Below are 9,952 nucleotides of genomic sequence, written 5' to 3'. Positions count from 1 at the left end.
GAATAAAGTGAAGTCACTCAGTCATGTCCGACTCTCTGTGACCCCATGGACTGTAGCCCACCAGGCTCCTCTGTCCATGGGATTTTCCAGGCAAGAACACTGGAGTGGGCTGCCATTTCCCTCTCCATTACAGGAGTAAAGTGAAAGTGAAGTCGCTCAGTCGTGTCCGACTCTGCAACCCCATGGACTGTAGCCTACTAGGCTCCTCCGTTCATGGGATTTTCCAGGCAAGAATACTGGAGTGGGGTGCCATTTCCTTCGCCAACACAGGAGTAAACTCTGACATAAATACTAACTGTCTACGTCATACAACTAGGTAAGTCACTGATTAGAAGTAAGATTTGCCTGACTTTTAAAGTCTAAGGTATTTCAGTTCTTCTTGCTATTTAACAAAATCCTTAATTACTTTGGAGAAGTATCTCATCCTTTCCCAAACAAATAACTTATAGAATATCTCTTGTAAAAATTCAGACATTTCTTCAATATTTAATTTTAACAGAGGTGGGGGAAGGGTTTATATCTGCCTATAAATTAAATTAGAAAAAAGGTCAGATTAAAAGGCTTAAATTCTATGGAGTATAGACTAGAAAATGGTAAATTTCATTTATCTTGGGATGATAGAAAAGCTAATTTACAAACAGTATAGCAAATACTAGATTATTTATGATTTTTAAGGCAAAGGTACCATTTTCAAAATGAATTTGTTGCATCTGAATTCACTTTCAAGATTTTTACTCTTAAATTTTACTTTACTTGGTTTTTGTGGCCTGAATTGGCTCTGGAAATTGACCCCCTTTACAAATTGCTGTAAAGTCTTTAGTTATCAATAAGCCCAGTTGTTCGAAAATTATTTTGGGCCTAATAATTCCTTCTTCAAATAAATTTGAGAACCTAATACGTAAACACACAAAAGCAGAACTACACTGATTGACAGATACTAGTCTAATATGCTGGTTTTAAAGACAGCTTCCGTACTGGTTTTCCTGGTGTGTGTGTTCTGACTTTTCTTTCCCTATCAAACGTTATCACTTTATTGTAACTACTACTGCACTTACCCATCTCCCCTACTACATTGCAAGCTCCACGAGGGCTGGATTCACAGCACCTAGCACAGCACTTCTGCCCACGAACTTGAGCACAAAGAAGTGAATCGACTCGCTAGCCCAGCCCAGAGTCATAAAGAAACCCTAGCACAATCCAGTTTATTATCAAACATGTTTGTAAAACAAAATTAGTCGTCCTCCCCTTTCCACGCTCCCCGAGTGTAGGTACTCTAGATTAGGGTTCTCACACCTCACAGGGCACTTAGGCTCTGTTGGTCCCGCAGTGGTCAGAAGCTTCATGCATCCCAAGAGCACCCCAAAATGCTTCACGGCTGTACTTCACAACGTTTTAGTAATAGTGCTGCCCGTCCCTCAGAAAGACAAAGCCTGCCTCTCCAGAGAACCAGGACTGGTCACAAAGAATGAAGGCGAGGGCGGTGGGAGGTCCAGGAACTTGCAGCCTTCGTTTTTTACCTCCTGCTACTCACCCTACTTCCCTGTGGCTCAGACGGTAAAGCGTCTGCCTACAATGCGGGAAACCTGGGTTCTATCCCTGGGTCGGGAATTCCCGATCCCCTGGAGAAGGAAATGGCAACCCACTCCAGTATGCTTGCTTGGAAATCCCATGGACGGAGGAGCCTGGTGGGATATAGTCCGTGGGGTCGCAAAGACTCGGACACGACTGAGCAACTTCACTTCACTTTCACTCACCCTACAGTTCTAGGGTCGCGAGAAGCACGTTTGCAGAGGGACGAACTGAGAGGTCTCGGGAACCTCGAGTGCTCCCCACCCTCTCAGACCTTAACCCCGCCCCACTCCCGAGGCCCAGCTCCGCCCCTTACCGGAGACGAAGTGGGTGTTGTTGAACGTTGTGGCTGGCGAGCAGGTGAACCCAGCCGCCTCCCAGAGAAGCAGCCAGGCCACTGCCCTGACGGCCACCGCTGGGGCAGCCAGGACGCCGGAGAACGCGCGCCCCAGAAGAGCACGCGGGGATAAAGTGCGATCAGAGGAACGTGCACAAGGTTCACACTGCTCCTAGAGCGCACTGTCGCGGAGTTTGGGACCCGGAAGGAAGATTCGCTGCGCTCACGCCTGCGATCCTGCAGTTTCCCGGCTCCCCGCCCCTAAATGTTCGGGGATAGCGATAGGCCGTCGTCTAGCCCCTTCGTCGCCCCGCCCCTCGCCCTCACGGTTGGGGGCGGAGCAAGGAATGGCGCAAGCGCAGTAACGTGCACCGGGGCTGTTGCTCTGGGACAGCTCCGTGGACCCCGAGTCTGACACTGAACCCCGCACGCTGTCCTGGGAACCGCCTAGCCGAGCTCCCGGCATTCTCCTCCATCCAGGTATTTGCCGATGCAGGTATCTTCCTGCCGGAGAATTCACCCTACAGTCACGTCTGCGAAGCTGTGGCTGTCGTCTTTTTCTGCAGCGCCAGGCTTTGCCTGGCCTTAAAAGTTAAGTGCTCCTAGGTGCACTACGGTTGGTGGACAGGTTTTAGACGTTGACCAGCAGAAGATGCATTTTCTGTACTTCTCTATGGATAAGAAAGTCAGCCTTGCACTAGTGAGGGGCATGGATAGGGAGAGGATCGTCTACCTGATGGCAAAATCCGTACATTCTTAGATGCTGTGGGCGATGCTTGGCAAGATATGCCAGTCATTGATCCCTGGGGAGGAAAGTATTAATGTCTAGAAGAAAAACTTGGTAAATGTGTCGTCTGTCTTCATGAATTGAATATGTAAGCAGACCTGAAGAGTATCAGGTGCAGATTGGAGCAGAATGGAGGGCCCTAGGATGGATGTCTTAAAGACGAGAGATGTCAGAGCTCATTCGCTTCAGTCGTGTCCGACTCTGCGATCCCATGGACTGTAGCCCGTCAGGTTCCTCTGTCCATGGGATTCTCCAGGCAAGAATACTGGAGTGGGTTGCCATTTCCTTCTCCAGGGGATCTTCCTGACCCAGGGATCAAACCCGTGTCTCCTGTGTCTTTGGCATCGGCAGGCAGGTTCTTTACCACTACTGCCACCTGGATACTACCTAAACTTCAATATAGCAATATAAGCATGCTGTTAAATATAGAGATAGATTTTGGAAGAAACATTTAAAAGACTTGAAACTGATTACCTATGGAAAGGGGACCAGGAGAGAACAGCAGTTCTTTATTATGAGCCTCATAAAATTATGTTACATTTTAAACAGAATACAAACAATATTTTAGTAAAAATAAAAGTTTAATTTTAAAAAGAAAGAAAAGAGTGTAGTCATAAAACTTCATTATTGAGCATCACTTGCATGCATTATTTATTAATACAGTCACATGAGTGTGTGGAATTTATATTGTGCTCACTAGGATCTTCTAGAAAGTTTACTATCAAATTTTAGTGAGGCAAACTGGGGGAAGTTTTGGTTTTAAAAAAAAAAGGAAGGAAAGGAAAGAGATGGAGAAGGAGGAGGAGAAGGAAAAGAAGAAAGAAGGGGTGGGATGGGATCACTGCATCAAATGAGAGACAGAATACAATAATTTGACAAAGCTGTTCTTTATATATGATCCATTTCCTAAGAATAAAAATTCTCAGTCCAACAGTAAGAGCTGAATAATATAGATTATGGTATATCCATAGAACAAAACATTTGCAGTCATAACATAAGTTTGCATTTTAGAATGACATTAAGTTTGCATTTAAAGACAAAATTACATGGGTTGTTAAATTTAAAAGACAGGACATAGAAAAGAATGAAATAATGCCATTTGAAGCAACATGGATGGACCTAGAGATTATCATACTAAGTGAAGTAAGAAAGAGAAAGACAAATACCATATAATACAGTGTATGTGAAATCTAAAGTACGACACAAATGAACTTATCTACAAAACAGAAACAGATCATAGACATAGAGAACGAATTTGCGGCTGCGAAGAGGGAGGGGGTTTGGGGGAGGGATGGTTGGGAGTTTGAGATTAGCAGATGCAAACTGTCATATATAGAATGGATAATAAGGTCCTACTGTATAGCACAAGGAACTATATTCAATATCCTGTGATAAACCATAATGGAAAAAAATATAAAAAAGAATGTATATATGTTTATAACTAGTCACTTTGCTTTATAGCAAAAATTAACACACCATTGTAAATCCACGTTGGTGGCTCAGAGGGTAAAGCATCTGCCTGCAGTGTGGAGACCTGGGTTCGATCCCTGGGTGGGGAAGATTCCCCTGGAGAAGGAAATGGCAACCCACTCCAGTATTCTTGCATGGAAAACCCTATGGATGGAGAAGCCTGTTGGGCTACAGTCCATGGAGTCGCAAAGAGTTGGACATGACTGAGCAACTTCACTTTCAGCAAAATAAGTTTTTAAAATATTTAAAAGGCAGGAAATAGTATGTATCAATATAAAAACATATTAAAACTATGCCTACAAAAAAGACTGGAAGCAATCAGGGATGATTATTATTTTGTAAGTTTCTTCCTCACCCCTCCCAACTCTACAATAATCTATCAAGTAGTCCTGTTTCTATTGTGATTCTCTGGCAGAACTGAATTTATGAAGGTATCATCCCTTTGCTGTTTTACTTCTAGATTCTTTGACATTTGCAAATCTTCCTGAGAATACCATAGTCACATCTAAAGCATTCCCTATAATTATTTTTGCATTGAGAGCAGAGAAGAGGGAATGAAAAATATTAACCTTTAAAATGACTTTTTCTTGTAACTGAAAAAACATCATGTAGTGAGACAAATAAAAGCCATATAAGCTTTGTTGCCTTGAAAATGTGAAGGCTGATTCTGCATCAGGTCTGACTTCTTGATCAGACTTCTAGACTGTCAACACTTAGAGAATGTACAGGATACACTGAATCAAACAATGGAATACCTAATCCAGATATTGTGTTGGGGATAGTGTGGTGAACTTTGGACATGTTTCCTGCCCTCAAGGAGCATACAGAATAGAAGGGGAAAAGATAGGTGATTAAATAAGTAGTTACCAAAAACTCAGTGAGGGAAAAAAAAGGCAAGAAACTCAATGAAGGACTTCCCTGCCAGTTCAGTGGTTAAGAATCTGCCTTCTAACGCAGGAGACACAAGTTTGCTCCCTGGTCAGGGAACTTAAGAGCCTACATACCTGTGCACTGTAGCTAAGAGAGGCCCAGACACTGCAGTGAAGACCCAGTGCAGTGAAAAACCAAACAAACAAAAAATACCTCAATGAGTAGAATGAGTACAGGAGGCGGAGGTCTGGTCTGGGGAACCTGTCAGGACATAATGTATTTAAAAGAGTTTAAAAATTCTTAGTACCTTGGCACTGAGGGTGCTTGTACATACTTGTTTAATTGGTAGACAAAAAAAGATCCTGTAAGTTGATTCTTGGGCTGAGTCAGGGAGGGGTTCCTACAGTCTTTGGTTAAAAGTACAGTGCACTAAGAGATCCAAACTGAACTGCATTTTAGGCTCAGGTGTGAACCTGCCTACATCCCTCAATGAACCAGGGATTCTACAGATTAAGGATAACCCAGGGCCAAACTGAACTTTCAAGATAGCTCTTGAAATACTGAGCTTGAACTGACCATGTATCTCCAGAATTGGACTAGAGCCAGATTTACCCGGGAGGAAAAGCAGGGAGGGATGTGATTTACCCAACACTTAACATTTTTTCCCCTTTAGCAGGAAGTCATTATGTGACTAACACATTGTCATCAGATTTCCTCTGATTTACCGTGAAGTATATGTGAGAATGATGTGCACTGCCAAAAAATGTGGAATTAGGTTCCAGCCTCCGGCTATTATCTTAATCTACGAGAATGAAATTAAGGGGAAAAGTCGCCAGCGCATCATGCCAGTCCGAAACTTTTCCAAGTATTCAGGTATCTTATGTTTTATCTTGCCTCTTATCATAACTGTCATCTGAGTCAGTTTATAAGAACGATTTGGGTCTCATGTAATGGAGTGATATGGCCTTCAGTTAGACAGACCAAGGTTCAAGTCATGACTGTCAGAGAGGGTGTGTAAATTTGACTAAATTACTTAATCTTGGTGAGCATCCATTACCTAATCTGTTAAAGGAAATTGATAATCCTTTCAGGTCAGCTGCTGCTGCTGCTGCTAAGTCGCTTCAGTCATGGCCAACTCTGTGCAACCCCAAAGACGGCAGCCCACCAGGCTCCTCCGTCCCTGGGCAGTGTGGATTAAATGAGATAGCATTATACAATAATATTAATTCCCTTCTCCTCCTCCAAATGTGTTTTTTAATTTGTAGTCTTGATATTTCCTTAGTACCAATTCTAATATCTAAAGCTGTAATACTACTTTTTCTTCTCAGACATTTTCTTCAGTTGGAAATACTTAACATCTCCTCACAGTGATTTTAAGTTACAGAAATAAAAAATATATCGATCCTTCCCCCATCACACTCAAAGCTGGATGTAAAGAAATAGGTCTGTAACTTAATTCATTCCCAAAAGCCACTTGGCTACTTGACTGTAATGATAAGTAATGCTTTCAGTAATCTGAGGGGCCTCAGTAGTCTGTGGTGTTGTGTGTGGTGTAATAGTTTTGTTTCTTGCTCCTAGATTGCAGTAGAGCTGCTGAACAATTAAAGAATAATCCACGACACAAGGGTTACCTGGAACAGGTATCCCTGAAGCAGCTAGAGAAGTTATTCAGCTTTTTACGAGGTAACTTGTGGGGGCAGAGTCTGGCAGAAACAATGGAACAGATTCAACGGGAAACAACCATTGATCCTGAGGAAGACCTGAACAAACTAGATGACAAGGAACTTGCCAAAAGGAAGAGCATCATGGATGAACTTTTTGAGAAAAATCAGAAGAAGAAGGATGATCCAAATTTTGTCTATGATATTGAAGTGGAGTTCCCACAGGATGAACAGCTACAGTCCTGTGGCTGGGACACAGAGTCAGCTGAAGAGTTCTGATAACCAAAAACTGGAAAAAAAAAATTATTGAGTAAATGCATATTTACACAAGACCATAGATTGATTGTAGAAAAATCTATAAAGAACACTGTACGTATTAGGTCACATTTGGATTGAGTGTTACTTTTCCAAACCAGGATATGAATAGCATCTACTATGTAGGTGCGTGTGGAATATAGGAAAACAAAATGTAAGGATCTGCCTTTAAGGAGCTTACAGTCTAATTGGAAGATAAGTCAAAAGCTTGTGAAAAGCTAATTTAATGGTATTAGGCAGCAAAAAGATTAGTTCCAAATGCTTGATAAAGGCTCGAGAAGATCAGAACCTAGATTACTGTAGGGTAGAATAATCAGGAAGGACTTTGTCCTTCAGTGGCAAAGTGGTATTTTGCTGGCCCTTGAGATGGTAGTATTTGGGTAGAAGCTTAGGTAGGATTCCTGATTAGAGAAATTGGGAAGAAAAAAAGAGGGATGTTGTGGGGGATTGGGAAAGACATAGGAATTAGAACATTTTATTTGAGGAACAGTAAGCAAATTATAATGTGATAGTATTGGAGGACATGATGATTACTAGAGGATTATCCTGTATATATTATCTTTATATGTATTTAACTCTGTGAGGAGAACCCCTGTCGAATGCTCTGTAGCTGCAAATGGATATAATTTGATGGACAGCAGGGGAATTCTGGTCCCTCTCCCTGCCCTAGTATCAGGAAATATACACTCAAGACATTCTGAAACCTGAACCTCTTCTCATAAATAAGTTTTTTCATAAAATAGGAAATCTACCCATAATACCATAATAAATGAACATAAGTACTGCCAGTTTAGGCCTATTCATGAGTTTGTATCTACAAAGAGAAGATATTTGTTGTACACGGTTATATATGTATAGATACATCTTTCTTCATATTAGAATATTATTTAATTGGTAGAAATCCTCTGTTTTCTGCAAGGAAATTAGTACTCATTAAATAAAGTTGTAAAAATTACTCTTTCTACCTGTCCATCTCTACTCTCTTGAGCATTATAAGTCTCATTAAAAAGATCATTCTTATAGTGGTATCACCAAGGATTTAAGATGGCCATGTCTCAAATGTTTATTTGCCAAAGGTAGCAAAAGAGAGGGTGGGAAGATTTGGGAGAATGGCATTGAAACATGTAAAATATCATGTATGAAATGAGATGCCAGTCCAGGTTCGATGCACGATACTGGATGCTTGGGGCTAGAGCACTGGGACGACCCAGAGGGATGGTATGGGGAGAGAGGAGGGAGGAGGGTTCAGGATGGGGAAAACATGTATACCTGTGGCGGACTCATTTTGATATTTGGCAAAACTGATACAATTATGTAAAGTTTATAAATAAAATTTTAAAAAAAAGAAAGAAAAAAACAAAAAACAACAAAGGTAGCAAAAGAACTTTCAGAGCTGGAGCTCCTACCATAATTGCATATTACTTCACTGTGTAGATATAGATGATCTACTTCAAAAGTTGGCCTTGGGTTGTTTTCCCCTTTCACTATTACTAACAGTACCACAGTAAATAACCTTGTACATTCCCCATCTTGCAGAACTGTAAATGATGCCTGGAGGGGAATTGCTGGGTTTGTGCATCCGGAATTTTAATAGATACTGCTAGATTGTCCGCCAAAGAGTCCCATTCATTCATTCAGTACTTAATGAGCACCTACAACATGCTGAGCCTCTACAGTTCAAGAGTCTGGGGGTGCAGCCTCTGATAAACTTTACAGTCTGCTTGGAGGGGAGAAACAATAAACATACATAGAATAATGTCATAAGATGACTGCTCAAGTTAAAACAGGGTAAAAAGAGAATGATGGTGTGGGTGCTGCTGTTTTTGACCGGGACTTCAGAGAAGGCCTCACTGAAGAGGTGACATTTGAGCAAAGGCTTGAAGGAGGTAAGGAAAAATTGATGTGCGTATCAGGGGTAGTGGAAAATGGGAAGTACATAGGTCCCCAAGGCTGGAATGTGCTTGATATATTTGAGGAACTGTAAAGAGGCCAGTGTGGCTAAAACAGATTGAGCAAAAGAAAAATGATAGGAGATGAGGTAGAGTGTATTTTACCAATGCACAGTAAGTACATTTTTGTAGTAAGGTTGTAGCAATTTAAACTATCAGCAGTACATAAGAGTACCTATTTTCCCCACATGCTCATCGAAAGAGTTATCAAACTTGATCTTTGTCAATTTTATAATTTAAAAATGGTATCTCCATAGTTTTAATTTGCATTGCTTTTATTATGAGTGAGACTGAGTGACTTCATACACTGTGAGAGAAGCCTTTTTTTAATGAAATAAAAAATGTTACATCTTTCATTCATGTTTCTGTTGGATTACTGGTCTTTTTCTTATGGATTGGTAAAAAGTTATTTATCAAGGAAAATAGTCCATGATCTACGTACGATGTGAGTTGCAGATATTTCCACCTTGTCATATGTTTTTTTTTCACTTTGTTTATGATATTTTTCCCAGAAAGAATTTTTTCAAGTCCAATTGATCAATATTTTTCTGTATGCTTCTGCATTTTGTGTCATATTTAAAAAGGAATTTTTCACTCTTAAGACTTTTTGTTTTAATCCCATTATTTTTTCTATACAGGAATTAATTTTGCTGTAAAATATGACATTACTTTTGTCCAGGTGCCTATCCAACTATACCAACACCATTATCTAGTGAATTACTTATCTTTCCCTGCACTGACTTGAAATGCATCCTTTATCATATACTAGGGGCTTTCCAGGTGATGCAGTGGTAAAGAATCCGCCTGCTGAAACAGGAGACACAAGAGATGTGTGCTCGATCCCTGGGTCGGGAAGATCCCTTGGAGGAAAAAATGGTAATTCACTCTGGTATTCTTAATTGGAAAATCCTCTGGACAGAGGAACCTAGCAGGACTGGGGTCCACGGGGTCACCAAGAGTCAGACAGGACTGAGTGACTGAGCATACACATCAT

At 41.1% G+C, this 9,952-nt stretch overlaps 2 protein-coding genes across 3 annotated transcripts in view; one reads left to right on the top strand and one right to left on the bottom strand.

Moving 5' to 3' along the window:
- Nucleotides 1-2,372, bottom strand: part of PIGX (phosphatidylinositol glycan anchor biosynthesis, class X) — a 26,360-nt gene extending 23,988 nt beyond the window's left edge. Inside the window, exons 1-2 of the mRNA XM_010834415.1 lie at nt 2,136-2,372; nt 1,886-2,078 (exon numbers count right to left, since the gene is read on the bottom strand). Coding sequence (XP_010832717.1) covers nt 1,886-2,078; nt 2,136-2,372 — 430 coding nt within the window. The remainder of the gene's footprint in view (nt 1-1,885; nt 2,079-2,135) is intronic.
- On the top strand, nt 1,983-7,964 carry CEP19 (centrosomal protein 19kDa). Of its 2 annotated transcripts, none has more exons than XM_010834346.1 (3): nt 1,983-2,386; nt 5,710-5,906; nt 6,612-7,964. In XM_010834346.1, exons 2-3 carry the CDS (start codon nt 5,777-5,779, stop codon nt 6,971-6,973), a joined length of 492 nt encoding a protein of 163 aa, XP_010832648.1. In that variant the 5' UTR covers nt 1,983-2,386; nt 5,710-5,776; the 3' UTR covers nt 6,974-7,964. The 2 variants fall into 2 exon arrangements, with proteins under 2 accessions (XP_010832648.1, XP_010832647.1); XM_010834345.1 differs by having other exon boundaries at nt 5,707-5,906.
- Nucleotides 7,965-9,952: the final 1,988 nt, after the last annotated feature.

The sequence above is a fragment of the Bison bison genome, unplaced genomic scaffold, assembly GCF_000754665.1.
Source record: "Bison bison bison isolate TAMUID 2011002044 unplaced genomic scaffold, Bison_UMD1.0 scf7180017864032, whole genome shotgun sequence".
Classification (NCBI taxonomy): Eukaryota; Metazoa; Chordata; class Mammalia; order Artiodactyla; family Bovidae; genus Bison; species Bison bison.
This window is presented reverse-complemented; position numbering and strand designations above follow the sequence as displayed.

Bases quoted from the DNA above. Each gene is read 5' to 3' on its own strand.
- CEP19 (XM_010834346.1), top strand. From the start codon at position 5,777: ATGATGTGCACTGCCAAAAAATGTGGAATTAGGTTCCAGCCTCCGGCT. The intron at 5,907-6,611 runs GTATCTTATGTT...TCTTGCTCCTAG, and splicing joins AAACTTTTCCAAGTATTCAG to ATTGCAGTAGAGCTGCTGAA.